The sequence below is a fragment of the Pogonomyrmex barbatus genome, unplaced genomic scaffold (genome assembly GCF_055798465.1).
Source record: "Pogonomyrmex barbatus isolate J1 unplaced genomic scaffold, ASM5579846v1 scaffold16, whole genome shotgun sequence".
NCBI lineage: Eukaryota > Metazoa > Arthropoda > Insecta > Hymenoptera > Formicidae > Pogonomyrmex > Pogonomyrmex barbatus.
Window position 1 is genome coordinate 2,658,375 of NW_028297112.1, and position 15,675 is coordinate 2,674,049.

General features: G+C 26.6%; 2 protein-coding genes across 9 annotated transcripts; one reads left to right on the top strand and one right to left on the bottom strand.

Annotated features, from left to right (window-relative positions):
• Nucleotides 1-213: 213 nt before the first annotated feature.
• LOC105425774 (uncharacterized) lies at nt 214-6,235 on the top strand. Of its 4 annotated transcripts, none has more exons than XM_089074051.1 (7): nt 214-348; nt 1,291-3,049; nt 3,158-4,275; nt 4,558-4,671; nt 5,024-5,174; nt 5,342-5,504; nt 5,749-6,235. In XM_089074051.1, exons 2-6 carry the CDS (start codon nt 1,315-1,317, stop codon nt 5,467-5,469), a joined length of 3,246 nt encoding a protein of 1,081 aa, XP_088930177.1. In that variant the 5' UTR covers nt 214-348; nt 1,291-1,314; the 3' UTR covers nt 5,470-5,504; nt 5,749-6,235. The 4 variants fall into 4 exon arrangements, with proteins under 4 accessions (XP_088930177.1, XP_088930179.1, XP_088930176.1 ...); XM_089074053.1 differs by having other exon boundaries at nt 340-479; nt 5,733-6,235; XM_089074050.1 differs by having other exon boundaries at nt 340-479.
• Nucleotides 6,236-6,819: 584 nt separating this feature from the next.
• LOC105425778 (insulin-degrading enzyme-like) lies at nt 6,820-15,656 on the bottom strand. Of its 5 annotated transcripts, none has more exons than XM_089074054.1 (15): nt 15,522-15,656; nt 14,779-15,374; nt 13,670-13,869; nt 12,815-13,315; nt 12,141-12,343; nt 11,669-11,917; nt 11,148-11,537; nt 10,637-10,746; nt 10,261-10,405; nt 9,892-10,002; nt 9,691-9,811; nt 9,351-9,557; nt 8,763-9,058; nt 8,288-8,497; nt 6,820-8,088 (listed from the first exon to the last, which is right to left on the bottom strand). In XM_089074054.1, the coding sequence occupies exons 2-15, from the start codon at nt 14,832-14,834 to the stop codon at nt 7,852-7,854; spliced, it is 3,036 nt and encodes a 1,011-aa protein (XP_088930180.1). In that variant the 5' UTR covers nt 14,835-15,374; nt 15,522-15,656; the 3' UTR covers nt 6,820-7,851. The 5 variants fall into 5 exon arrangements, with proteins under 5 accessions (XP_088930180.1, XP_088930181.1, XP_088930182.1 ...); XM_089074055.1 differs by lacking the exon at nt 15,522-15,656 and having other exon boundaries at nt 14,779-14,959; nt 15,089-15,515; XM_089074056.1 differs by lacking the exon at nt 15,522-15,656 and having other exon boundaries at nt 14,779-14,963; nt 15,089-15,515.
• Nucleotides 15,657-15,675: the final 19 nt, after the last annotated feature.

The following is a 15,675-nucleotide window of genomic DNA, read 5'->3' on the forward strand; positions in this document are numbered from 1 at the left end:
AGAAGAATTTGAATCCTATTTGTTTAATTATTTTTCTTAGCACTGTACAATAGTAAACTGTTTTTCCTCTTTAATCTTATGTAAAAATAAAGGTCTATACTAAAATTTAACTTATATATTTTTTTCCGAGATTTCACTTAATTTTTCTAATATAACTATGCTATTAAAAAATTAAAAAAAAAAAATCGTGAAATTTATAAACCACTGGAAATTGTCTAATCGATTAATATTCGAAAAATTACCGAGTGTTGCGTTCAAAAAATCATCTGTCATGTCCGGTTTTGTAATGAACCGCAGAAAGTATATTTTCAATAATTTTGTGACTCACACAGAACGTGAGATTGCTCGGTAATCAGTGAAATTTTATCTGTGTTTTAATTTCGTAGAACGACAATATATCTCACTTTTATAGAACAATATATATATATATCTCAGTGTGCACAACAGAAGTGAAATTTAGTATATAGTAGGTTTTTGAGGTTAGGAAGTCTGTCGGCTTATAATCTTTTGAAAAAATAGTTTTTTTTAACAATTACAACTAGTTAATTCCCACGTGATTCGTTTTTCCTATAAAAGATATCCTCTCTCGAGAAAGATTGACAATTTCTCATTACTGAAAAAGTTATCACATTTCAATACCGCGTGTCGTATCCCACATAATTAATTTCCTAACCTCACTTTTAATACATTATTCCACAAGATTTCGTGTACTATTATTATTTATTTATTTAATTTTAATCTTTGCCTCCTGTATTTTTTTATCTTTATATTTCGCGGCTTTTTTTTATATTATTACTCTCCTGATCACTTTCGATTTATATAATTTTGATGTCTAAATTCTTTTTTTGTTTACTATTATATCTTTAAACTTCTTTTTTCCATTTCTTCTTCCAAATCTATATATATATATATATATATATATATATATATATATATATTAAATAATATTGGACTTAATGAGCTTGATGAGCTCCTATCTGCTTGAGGCTCCCTATTCTTTTCATGTAGATTTTTTCTGATTTATTTCATGTCTTCATATTTCTTGTTTCTTTGTATATATCTCCATTATTTCACTTAGATCTTCTCTTTTATCTTTTTCTTTTATATATATAAATATATACACATTGTTCTATTGTTTTAAGATTTTATGTACTACCTAAAAATTCTTACTACTTTTACAGTATCAACTAACAATTTTATTCTTGTATTTGTATTATATTGCTTGTGAAGGCACATAAGCAAAATAATGAAGAAATTTTTGTTGTGTTATTTACCACTTTATATTTTCAGATGTAAATTAAGGTAATATGCACCATGTGTTCCCACGAGAGTATTACCTGGGAAGTTATAGACAATTCTGTCATGGACAGAATGATTGATAACTCTTTGATGCATAAATTCATATCATCACCAAAGATACGAAGGAGAACAAAAGTACTTAATAAAGAAATAAAGAAGCATTGTAATATGAAAGATTACAAACATTATATAGAACTAAAAACTGCTGTCCTGCGAAACTTGATAAATGATACTGACACTGATGACAGCAGCAGTCTTACTGATATCGATTATGATATTATATATAGCTCTCCAACGAAACAAGCCAAATATGTAGCCGATAATTCTAAAAGGTATATTTTCACCAGCGAAGAGGATTGCGAAGGTTGTAAAAGGAAGAATGACAGCGAGCATAAAGAGAGACGTAGAAGTAATAACATGGAAAGAAGAATAGAGAAAAAAGAAAAGAGGAAAGCACCACAAACAAAACATACAGCAGAATCTCAAAAACGTATTAATATAGGTTGGCAAGAAGTCATAAAGAAAAACAACTTATCAAACTTATCTAAACAAAAGCATACAAATATCTCTGATAATGAAGAAAATATTTTAGAGAATAATGAATGTGATTATTTCAAATCACAATCTAATAATCAGTTTCTTTCACGAATTAATTCTCAGAAAAATATGAATTCTAATATAATAAAATCTGGAAACGAATTTGTAAGGCAAAATCACAGAGATTCTGCAATGGACAATGAATTGAATTCTGAAGATGATATGATATTCAATAAAACAAAATCTATAAGTAAAAGAAAAGTACAGAATCAGCAAAATCAAAATATGTTGATAAATGAATCAAATGCTGAACTGGATTTACAGGCTTCACATCAATTATCTTCACTTCGAACGATTAGTTTAGAAAATAGTGAATCTAACAATGAATTAAATACCCTGGCTAAAGATAGCAATAATTATAAATTCGAAGAAGTAATGACTGAAAATTCAATAAATACAAAGAATCGCAAATTAAAATTGTTGAAAAATGTTAAGAGAAACTTAATACCTGCGCTAGAAGAAGCCAATTCTACTGATAATAATAAGAATGTTGAACAAGATAAGAATGTAGAAGATAAATTAGCTGATAATCAGTCACTTTTATCTACTCCAAGCCGACATAGTACCCCGTTAAAGAAAATGGGAGTACATATATCCAAGATGCAAAATTTGTCTCCAGATGCATTGTCATTAGATCAACAGAAAGATTCCGGATTTGATGATGACTCACAAGATAGATTTGTCAAAATTAGTAAACAATCTAGTAAGATTTCAAGTCGAAATTTAGAAGAGAAGACGGAGAAAACGCTTACTTTTCAACAACTTAAAAAGATTAATGATGTCAAAACAGTTATTTCAAAAGATTGTAAAGACAGTGCACATTCGGAATCTAATATTTTAGAGGAACAAGTTAGTAAGGAGCCTTTTGAAGAGGAGAAAACAATGAATTCTTTCCAATTAGATAAAACTGATATGAATGCTGAAATTTGTTCGATAAATCAGAAAGATAAGCATTTTGTAAAAACTATAAATTCAAATAATATTAAAAAACAATTGTTATCTCTCAAACAAGATTTAAAAAACCAGTTAGACTCTTGCTATCATATTCAAAAGAAAGAAAATGGAGAAGTTAAAAATTCCTCTGAAGAAAAAGAAATATCTCTTCGATTTAATGAAATCGATAAAGATACAAAAATTTCTTCAACGAAAGAAGGTAAGACACATTTCATAAAACAAGAAAAGTTATACGATCAAAAACAGTCATTCTCTCCTAAAAAAAATTGTGTACAGAACTCAATGATATCTAATAATAATTTTTCAGAGAAACAAGATAGTAGAGAAGAAAAGGAGTCTTTTGGAGAAAATCAAATTGATGGAAATACAGAGATTTATTCAACAAATCAAGAAGATGAGATGCGCTTTGCGAAATCAAATGACTCGTGCGAGGTTCAAAAACAGCAACTGCTATTCCCTAAGGAAAATCATGAACAAGATATACACCTTAGATATACACCAAGAAAGGAGGAATCTTACAAGAATAATTTAAATGAAGATAACAAACAAGCGAACGAAAAGAAAGAAGAGAAAGATTTTCCTCAATTGTTACCTAAAGTTACATGCACTGAAATCTTAAATAAAAAATATAAGATAATGGACAAGACAGACGAAGACGATATCAAGAATAATATTGAGAAAAATGATTGTGTCAATAATAATATTGATATTGTCAATGAACATACTCCTATAAAAAAGACACATTGTCCAGATATCACTAATTACGGTACTAATAATTGGCAAGAAGAAGTAAACTCAGAAAAAATTGATACACCAATGGCATTGGAAACTGATAATGAAGAAGATAATGTAAACTATCTATCGCCTCAAGCGAAAAAGCGACTTCAACAGCAAGCGAGATTGAATTTAGTCGTAAGCAGCGATTCCAGTGAGAGCGATGACGAATGTGTAACCACTGAAACCTCGCAAAAGCGAATCAACAGTTTAGATATGAGCCATTGTAGTGAAAATGAGTCGGAGAATGAAACCGATTGTACTTTTGAACAAAGTAAAATGAATATTACATGCAATGAAAACAATAATTTATCTCAATCTTTAAAAAGCAGTCCACGAAACGAAATGCAATTTGATCAAGATGTAAATAGTGACGACGATGATAAAAGAAATGAAAGCGTTAAGGAAGATGAGAGTTTTCATTTAAGAGTTTCTGAAAGTAATATTTCGTGCAATAATGAGGAATCTATGGATCAATTTTCAAAAGACAAACAATCTTCTTTATTGAATAAAGAAAATATGTATCAAAGTAATCAAGATGAAGATAGAAGCATTGAGGTTGAATATAAGTCTGAATGTGAGCAAAGTAAGCAATCAACCAAATGTCCCAATGCAGAACTTAATATTTCCTGTCAGTATAGACCATGTAACGTAAGTAATACGAGCAATATTAGAATTATTTTCATATGAAATATGTTTTAGAAGAAATAGGAAAAATTGTATAAAATTCTTTTTTCTTTTTCCTTTATATGTTGAGATAATTAATCCATTTACTAATGAGGAACAAGTATGAGCATATTTTATATTAAATTACTACTTATGAATATTAATGAAATTATGAAATGAATTAGTGATATTAATAGTGAAATTAGTAATATTTGAAGTTCAATAATATCAATTTTGAAATTATCATTTTTTAAATTTATATCTTAGTTACGAGAACTAGTCGAGGATGAAGAGTTACTTGTAGAAACGACATCGGCAAGTTTTACATTAACGGATCTTTCTGAAGATGAAGAAGCTTTTATTTTGAATATTCCAAAAAAGGTACTAATTTTTATTTTCTAAATTATTGATATTTTTTAGAAATGAGGATGCTAAAATTATGGCAAACATTACTATCAATATAGATTTTTAATTTTTAAAGATTTTTCTTGGATATTAATTTTTTGCTAATGTATGAGAATAATTTAAATAACTAATAAAATTGATTAGTAATGAAGCATATAATTATGCAATAGATCCAAATTTGTTTCAATGAAAAAAAAGCTTTAATTTAACAAAAAGTGTCTGTAAAAGTGTCTGTAAAAGTATCTGTCATACACTGATGACAGAATAATACTTTGAAATAAAAATGTTTTCTTTTTGTAACAAAATTAATTCTTGAATTATTCTGTAGGTCTTACAATGTAATTTACAAGGTCAATTACTAACATTAAAAGAAAATTTGATAAAATTTAATAAAAGTAAATATAGAATCATGCATAAGGAAGTGGGTACTACATCTTGCATTTTTGCTACTGGTAAAAATCGGAAACCGTATAAGATAGGTAAGTAATTTTTTTTGTTAAATGAAAATAATACTTTTAAAATTAAAGATAAAAATTTTTCTTAATAAATTCTTAACAGAAAATAAATAAATTTTCCCCATGGATTTTTATATTATATCTTTTACTGGTGTTGAAGGAGATTTCATAATTTATTTTATATTTTACAGTAAATATTAAAAATATCAGTACTCTTACCGTACGAGAAAAATTGACACATTTGAAAAAATCAAGACCTCATTATACTGCTTCAAAATTATCCAAGATAAAAAGTCAACAAACAAAAAACAAACATTAAGAATCTTAAACAGTGCAAACAACAAAAAAAATCAGGTAAAGAAATCATTGCTTATTATTACAAAAAACTAATTGATGTATTATTATATTGCAAAATAATTGCTTTCCTATTTAAAATCATTAATCCAATAATTGTATAACTAAAGTTTAAAGATTTACTTCATTGTTTCCTTTCCTAAATAAGGAATAATTAAAATATCTTTAAGATCTATATCTTTAACAAGAAAAAGAAAAAAGAATATAAACGATTTTATTTAATTACAGATAACATATTTTTCAGATTCTGAAACCAGATATTTGTGATAAAGAAGATTGTTATGATAATGATTTACTAAATGATTTACTTAAAAAATTAGAAATTAGAAAATACATTTAAAAGAAACTGAAAATGATAATTTGAAATGATAATCTGATGATAACTGAAAATGATAATCTGAAAATTTTAAAAAGACAATGACAATATTCGTAATTTGAATATATTGTATTACGTACATCAATCGAAATCTCGAACAAAAATTGAATACTGATACAGTGGAATGCATTCTTATATCGTTTAGTTTGTCAATTTGATTCTTTTGTACTGTATCTTTATGTAGACGCAAAATAATCGCAATGAGTATCGAGTGTTAACTTTTTTTATAATTATGTTAATTCATAATTTGTAATATTATATAAATATTGTTTATATAGTTTAACTTATACATAATAAACATGTCGTTTGTAAAAGAGATAAAAGATAAGTTTTAAATACAAAAGATTTATTTACATGTGAGGGTGATATTATTTCATTTATACATTCTATCTATATAGATGTATAAATTATATATATTTTATATATATAGTGTACACACACACACACACACACACACACACACACACACACAATTTATATAGGTTATATATAATTACATAATACATAAATTATAATGTGTGTGCATAATGTGCATGATGCGTGTGTGTGAGCGTGCGCGCACGGCTCGTGCGTGTATGTATTATATAGAATCATTTATATAAGTTATATCAAAATACTTTATTATAGAGTTTCAAATAATATTAATTATTACAGAACGCGCGTAAATAAAAAAAATTATTTTATATGATCGTTTCTAATAAATATTTAACCACACTTTTTAACCACAAAAACAATGAATGTTTTACAGTTATAATTTGCAAATTAATGAAAATATTACTAAAAACAATTTGCCTATGCCATAAATTTTTAATGATAAATATTTTTTAAATAGTAATAAATATATTAGATATATTATAATCAAATATATTAGATTTATTATACAAAAGATATGGGGAAAAAATCAAACAAGAAAAAAAAACAAAAAAAACAAAAAAACACTTTAAGATGCATACTATATTTAATTTGTTATAACTTACAATATAAGATTTACATTGAATTACATTAATTTGCAAAAATTCTTTAAATCATTGTTTATAAATAAATCTAACAATTTTGTAAAACAATTATTTTCAATGAGAAATAGTGTATAATTATTATATACTTGAAATGTTAGAATTTTATTAAAAATCTATAATTATTTTTTATCTACATATTTGATTTTTAAGAAATAAACAATTTTAAAATTGTCTACAATAAAGCATATACAGTATAGTACAATATAGTATATACTTATCAGTGAGAAAATTTATATGTTAATTATGCAAAATTACTATTAAAATTTATAGAATTTCGATAATATATTAAAAATAGATATTAGCACACTGGTTTTCAATAATGAGTGTCTATTGTGAATTATAAATGCATGTCAAATTTTTCTAATTTTATTTTTTCACTAATAATTTATTAATTTCTATAAAATAATGAATCAATTTTTTTCAAACAATACAAATTAATATTATATATTTAAAAATTCTTCAATTTAAAATAAGATTATAGATGACATTAATTGACAGGATGAATAATTTGTTTCTTGAAATAACATATATAATAATATATATAAATTTAAGACAAAGTGCTTTATATCACGAACTATGTGTTGTTATAATTATTTGCGCGTGATCCGCTCAAAACATTTAAAACTTGAATTCATTTTTTTAATGAATCAATAATTAATTTTTAAAATTAATTATTCTCCATTCAACGAAATTCTTATTATGAAAAATATCATTCCAATCAGGAATAGAACTTGGATCACTTACTTTCTGTACGAGTGTCTTAACCATTCGATCATTGAGGCACGTGATATTCATCGCAATAACTAAAAGTTCAATAACTAAAAGATAAAAAATAATGAGAAAGAACGCTTGCCAAAACCGTAAAGAATAAACAATAATTTAAACTAATATATTTAAAACAATAAGATCATAAATGACAAATTTATTCATTTAAATTGATATCTTATCATTTCTTTTATAATTTAGAAGGGCGTATACCCTTTCTAGGATATTCCTTAAACGGTTTTAATAAAGGATATAAAGTTTGACTATTTTTAAATGACATAATGTCGTCAATTTTCTTAATGTTTTCATCCATTGATAAATCGGTAACTTTTTCAGTGCTGTTATTGACTGAGTTGTTTTCTACCGATGTTATCGCAGATATCACGTGGACTGACATTTTAGATTGAGTTTTGCTATGTACATTTTCCTAAAATATTATAAATATATTACTTTTTCAACCTTTCTAAAAAGTAATTTCTTTTAAAAAAGTTATATATAAAAATATACAAAAATTCTATATATTCTATGTTTTTCATTCGTTTCTTTATGATATTTTCTTTCTGAAGTTTGAGTTTCAATATGTTTTACAAAATGTAAAATGAAATGAAAACACAATAAATGATTACCTTATAAAAATTAAGTAACTGCTGCCGCGTTATAGTTTTCAAGTAAGATACTTCGATATTTACTCGATCGAAGTTATATTGTTGGCTTACAATTTCATTCCAATATAAATTACATCGTGCACTCAACATTTTTGGTTTCTCCAAACGTAATGTAGCCAGAGCTTTCTTGTGTTCCTCAAATTGCTCTTCAGGCATAGTAGTTATATGATCCTAAAATATGATTGTAGTGATATTAATGATATATTTCAATCATAATATTACATAATTTCATAATATTATATAAGAAATAGATTAATGAGCAGGCTTTGACTCACAAAGGACTGTCATGCCAATGATGATTATGAAACAGATTAATATTGATTTGACATTACAGAATATGTGATAAATATAAAAGAAAAAGAAATATTCTTATATTTTGATTAATGTATTAACATGCTATTTTATTATTATTATCATATAAATAATTATTACTTACCAACATAGAGTCCATAAAGGAGTTAATTCTTTTTTCGACATATTGTGGATGCTTGTCACTTTGAACCAAAATTCGCAGACCTTGTGCTCCTCCATATGCTCTATGAATATCACTAAATACTATATAGCCTAATTGTTCCTTAGTTCTTAAAATGTTGAAACAAGGCTCAGAAATAATTTGCGTCAAGAGTTCTAAGAGCATATTTGACTCTGTTGACTGTAAACCAGTCTGGTAATATACCATTGTACAAGAACTTTTATGTAATTTATTTTCCGTTTCAAATAGAAAACGATAACCTACAATATAATTATATAATATTGCGTATTGTATAATATGAACAATATTAACTTATTGGAAAAAAGAAAATATTTAGTAGTTGGAACAAAAATTTTAGTACAGATTACAAATAAAATAAAAATTATCTTTTTTTTTATTACTATGTATTAATCCGAATATAAATAATATAAATAGAAATTATTAAGAGTAAACAATTTATATTAAAATTATGTTTCTGTTCTAATATAAATTGATATTTTTTATATTAATTTGTTCAAATTTGTTATAAATGAGATTGTTACGCATACTTACCATCTTCTAATTTAATTTCACGATTCAATACTAGTTGTCTTTGCAACAAAGGTACTGGGTGAGGCACTTCATTTATCAATTTAGATTCAATTAGTTTAACTGTATCTATAGCTTCTAGTCTAGTTACATTACCATGTATTAAGCATTCCACATGAACTTTACTAAGTAGCTGCGGTATAAACCATTGAAGTCTCTCCACAGTTAAATCTATATATTATATTCAAATTTCAATAAATTTCAATTACATGTAATTAAGAAAAGTTGTCATTTTGATAAAGTGTAAATTAAAAAAAAAAAAAATTGTAGCAAAAAAAAAACATTTAAGTCTTCTACAACTTACAAGCAGTTGAGTCTAATAATTCATCCTTGAGCCAAGCATGCTCTGTCAGTAAGACTATAAGATAGTAAAGTGCATGTTGATAAGGCTGGTCAGCAACGAAATTTTTCAAATTCCTAATATACTGTAAATTATCAATGATTTTTTATAAAAATGCTGTATCTCAATTAAATTAAAAACTCATACATTTTTTATTGTACATACATTTTCCTTTAGAATTTCAAATCTTTTTGGATCAACTTTAAAATTTATCATTTGATCTATAATCTTTTCAAGTAGTACACGTTGCTTATTATCGTAACCACCTATAGCAAGCTAGAAAAATAATTAATTTTTCTCTTTAATTATTATATAGAAATTATACATTATATAGAATTATTAGAAATAGAATCAATTTCAAATTTTCAATAACAAATTAAATAACTCAAATAACTCATAATATTCCATGCTATTTATATTTTTTACTAATATTATTATTATTATTTTATATTTATATATATATATATATATGTGTATATATATATGTGTGTATACATTATATATATATATATATATATATATATATATACTCACTGTTATTCCATATTTACAATTACTAAGTTCCCATTGTAAACCAGCTAAATCAGCATCATATACATATTCATTTAGGGAATCACGAAATAGTTGGATAAACATATGAGTCAAATTACTATTAAGAGGATCCATATAGGCAATTGGACTATAAATTAAAAACAAAATAAAAACCTTGTATAATTACAATAAAATATATTTCTTTATAATTTTGAAGATAATAAATATATTTATATAAGTTTAATTCTATTGTTATAACTTACATAAACTAATAAGATTTTGAGAATATAAGCTTATTTGAAAATATTTTAATTATTTATATAATAAATTATATACTTAATTAAAAGAATGATATATTTCTTATCACTTTATTACATACCTGACAAAATCGAAGATCATCCTCGTTTTTGGTACAAGAAATTCATTGTCTTTTTTATACCAAAGCCTTATAAACGAAGTATCTTCCAAAATAATAGGAAACGTTTCTATCTGTGAAATATAAACTATTAGTGCACGTAATAATTATCACAATAAAACTATAAAATTAAAGATCAATGATATAATCGACAACAGATAATAATTCAACAGTATAAAATCCATCTTTTCTATCACTTCTCTCTTATCTATATCACAATAACTCTTTTATTTTGTATAAATTAATAGTTAATTTTCTTAAGGTTAATGTAGAGCAAAAATATTCCAAATTTATCATTATTACAATAAAGAGCTATTATATGTATAAAAAACCAAATAATTTTAAGTATATGTCAATATTAAATTATAGCAAATACCATAAGTAATAATTTATATTTTTCAAAGATTTCAGTTTAAATATTGCCAACTAATTAAACTCAAGAATTAATATTGTAAAACAAGATAATTTTAATTACATTAGTTTCAGGTTTGATATCAAATTTAGTAGCTATAAATTCATTCTTGGAAGGCAATTTCAAATCTGAGTTATAGCCAGTATTGTTCCACATGTCCATTGTTTCCTTGGATACTTTCTCTTTCTTATATTTAGTGCCATACCAACTTTCGGTTTCATTTGCTATATTTTCGTATATTTTCGCAGCAAGGTGAATTCTGATATTTTCTGGTGTCAAATATTTCATTATTTCTTCAATCAAATCCGGTCGCCATTCATTAAAAACACGTTCCGCACACAAAACATCAGTTATAGGATATTCTTGCAGGTCGTGAACCGTAGAAGACACATACCGAAGAGGTAAACACTTCTCTTTAAAACGAAAATTTATATTCGCGATATCTCTATATTCCTGTAAATGTTAAATCATATTGCTTCAGATGTAACATATGTACAATATTAAAATATAGAATGTCGAATAAATTATGATACCATAATTTGTCAGACATTCTATATACAATCACATTTTATTTCATCAATTACATTATAGATCCATTCGATTGGGCCATTCAACTTGAGCATATTGATATACTGAAATGTCAATTGAACAATATCTTCAACATGTTTAATTCCTTCCTCGGTTAGATCAACAAGAATACCTAAAAAATTGAAACCTCTGGCGCCACTGCGTTTTTCAGATACCAGAGAGTTACACCAACCCCTGGCCTTCAAAGCAGACAATAATGAGCCTTCTCCTTCATGTCCAAGCAGGTGACAAACGTAATGTGCAGGCTATGTTAACATTACTTTCATGTTATACATACATGTAAAATGTGTAATATTATTATGTGTATGTGTAATATTATATACGATATATATATATATATATATATATATATATATATATGAGATCATATAATTATAATTAAAAAAAGCATATATACATGTGTGTGTGTGCGTGTGTGTGTGTGTGTGTGTGTGTGTGTACTGTAGAAAGATAGAAGAAAAATATTACCGATGACCGATAATGTTGCTGTAAATCGGGCAAAGGAAACGACATATTCAAGTTTCTTGTATCTTTTATCGGAACAATGTACCATATTGTGCGAAAGTGCTCATCTTTGAATGGATGTTCAGGCCACACTGGAGTTTCAACTTCTTTGTTTCGTACTTCACAAAAGAGATCTACTACCATATTTTCGAGTTCATCTAAACTCTCTAAATATAAAATTGATTTGTTAGTACATAATAAATATAAAAATATAAGAAAGAAAAATTATAATCTGTTCATGAGAAAAGAATTAATTTTACTCAAAAGTTACATGCTCATTGCCTTGTATGACTTGAAATATTTAAATTTTTTAAAACAAACCAATCTCTTTTTCTTATTTCAAATAAACATGAAAATTTTTTAGATTCTTTTAAAAGCAAAATTTTAGCAATTTACACAAACATTTTCACATATTTTCACATATCGACATAAAATTTCTCTTTTTTAAAATTGGACAATGTATAAATATCGAACAATAAAAAATAAAAAATGTGTAACTTATAGACCAGTACTTATATACCAGTGTTCAATTCATATGTACTTCAAATTTAAAAATCTTTACAATCTTAAAAAATTATTAATTATGAATTAAAGAAAATATTCTATTCAGGAAGAGATTTTTTATATTAACATCGTACCTTTGCCGAGAACACACAGTGACATAATATTAGCAGAATAATATTTTTCATAAAATTCAAGAAGTCTATCTCGAACATTGATTCCCTTTTGTTTCGGTATTATGTCCAATGTTTCTCTATTGCCTGTGCCGAATTTTGAAAACGGATGATCAGGACATGCAGAGGACTTATCTAATTGATCAAATCGCCAAATATCATTTGCTAAATTTTTTTCATGTTCTGAATTTATAGCATTCAACTCAAGTTCGGTCAAGGTTTCCGTGAAAAGAGGTGCTAGGAAAAACTGCGCAAAGCGATCTAAAGCACCTTCCAATTTCTCTGGTGTTACATCAAAATAGTAAGTGGTATGATCTAAGTGTGTTAATGCATTGCTCGTGCCGCCGTTTTGCGACAAGTACGTAGCGTAATCATTTTGTTGAGGATATTTCTCTGTTCCCAAGAACAACATATGTTCGCAGAAGTGTGCTAACCCAGGCAGATCATCTGGATCGCACATGTAACCTGTAATACATTTCATTTCTAATTAATTGATCATGAGAGCGATAATTTGATAATCGTTGATAAAAATATATAAATTTTTAATTAATATCGAATAGAATCTATCTAATATAACTTATAAAGAATATGATATAGAAAACATAAAATCTCAAAACATTGAATGCATAGAAATAAAAAATATAAAATTTTTATGTAAAATAAGATTAATATATTAAAGAATATAAAATATATAAGACCGATATAAAGTTTTTTTTTTATGATTTTCATTATGTTATATATAATACATAGATAGAATAATTTTAAAATTTTCCTATGGAAATTCCTATATATATCATAGATGCATAATGACATAATTACCAACATTAACATCCATTGCTACAGCACTTTTATCAGTTGTTGGATCGCTGATTAAAAGTACTTTCATTTTATTAGCCAGTAACAAACCCCTGTATAATCGGTCGTCATTTTGTGATTTTATTATATCATCATATCGTTTTTCCACACGTTTATGAGTCGACATATTGGTCACTGAAGTGTTGGACTCAGGAACTTTATTTCTAAATATGATAATAGAGACACAAAATTTTAAAATAAGTGCATGATCTTTATTAATCAATTATGCTTATGTATATAAATAAAAAGTGAAAAGTAAAAAATACTCAATAATAAACAATATTCAAATAAATTCAAAATTGTAAAATCTTATAAAAAAATTATTTGTATAATCTCATCCCAAAATATTTATGTTTATTAGTTACATAAAATATTTAATAATTAATAGTAAATGAAATACTGAATAAAAATATTTAGATATTAGGAAAAATAAATCAAATATTGCAAAAGTAAAATATTATATAAATTATAAAATTATAATTTGATTTTTCTAACTTTCTTGAATTGTCAAGAATAAATATTCTTCAGCCAAATCATGTTTTCCTTAAATAAATTGAAAAGATCAAATTGTGAAAGATGAATCTCTAAATCTTATGTGTAATTGTTTATATTATAAAATTAAAAACAATCATATATAATATTTCGACTTCAGATTGAATCTTCCTCATCCTCAGTGTATGTATCATATATTGGTCACTGAAGACTTATATAATTTAAAATTATTCCATTATAATTGATGTTAAAAATAATACATAACAAATTGTAAAACATGTCACAAATAATATTTAATTAATATTTGATGTGTATCAGGAATAACTTTTCATTTAATTCATTTTTAAGCAATTATTGGAGCAATTTTTCTCTTTTCTATAAATGAAAGGAATCTTGTAGAGCCTATCACAAAAGGAGATTAGAAACAATAAAGCGAAAATATTTTGTGAACTTTATAGACTGTGTAGAACGGAAGAGAATATACAAAAGCGTATATAGATTCAGGATATAGTTTACATTATTGCTCAGACTTGGCTAGTATACGCAGTCACTAATTAACTATTAAACGACAGTATTCTTACTTGTAATTACAACTCTCTGCAAGCGAGATCTTGTTATTCTGACAGAATGACGTCATGGTGAAACACGATGAGACTTTGCGTGGAGCGCGTTACCGAATCTACCGTTTCCTCTTTATTTCTCACTCTTTTTTTTTTCTCCACTATCACTCAAGTGTCACAAGCACCGCCAAACTTGGTGAACCTGACTTACACGGGGAGAGGTACGCGTGAGCGACGAGTATCTTTGTTTTTTCTTTTCATATGCACGATGTCTCGTTTCGCATAACAGGCACATATGGACTCTACTCAATATTCAGAGATCTTATATTACCTCGTAATAAAAACACAGAGCGCCACTGACAAAGAACGAGTCACTCGGTTGTTGAGGTTAGATCCGGAGCGTCAACTTCCGAAAGTCGTGGTAATTTCTCGGTGATTGTAGCATGAAATCGTTCGTCGCGGTAAAACACGAAGCCGCGGAACTGCGCCTGGCCACGTACAGCGATTCGACTGGTGATCGACGTAACGATCCGAACGATGACACGGCGAATACGGGTTCGTCCTGTCAGGTGCACGTAGATCCGAGTATGCGACAATGGCAAGTGGCGTGCTCGTGTCTGCAAAGAAATATAAATACCTGAAAAGCAAATGTGACTGTGCGAATGCTTGCGAAATGCGGAATTTTAACAGGCGCATGGCGCGTGCAGAAGATGAATTTACAAAGTTGAAAGAAAACGAGAAAAAAGTTGATTATATACACGTACGATTACATCAACGACTGGCGATCGATAATGGCTTGAAGTTAGCAGCGCGACTTCTCCCTCCTTCGCCTCGAGGGTGCATTTCACTATCAATCTGACTAGTTAACGTTTAGTCAATCACGTGACCTCTTTCTTGACGCTTCTTGGCGTCAAAAAG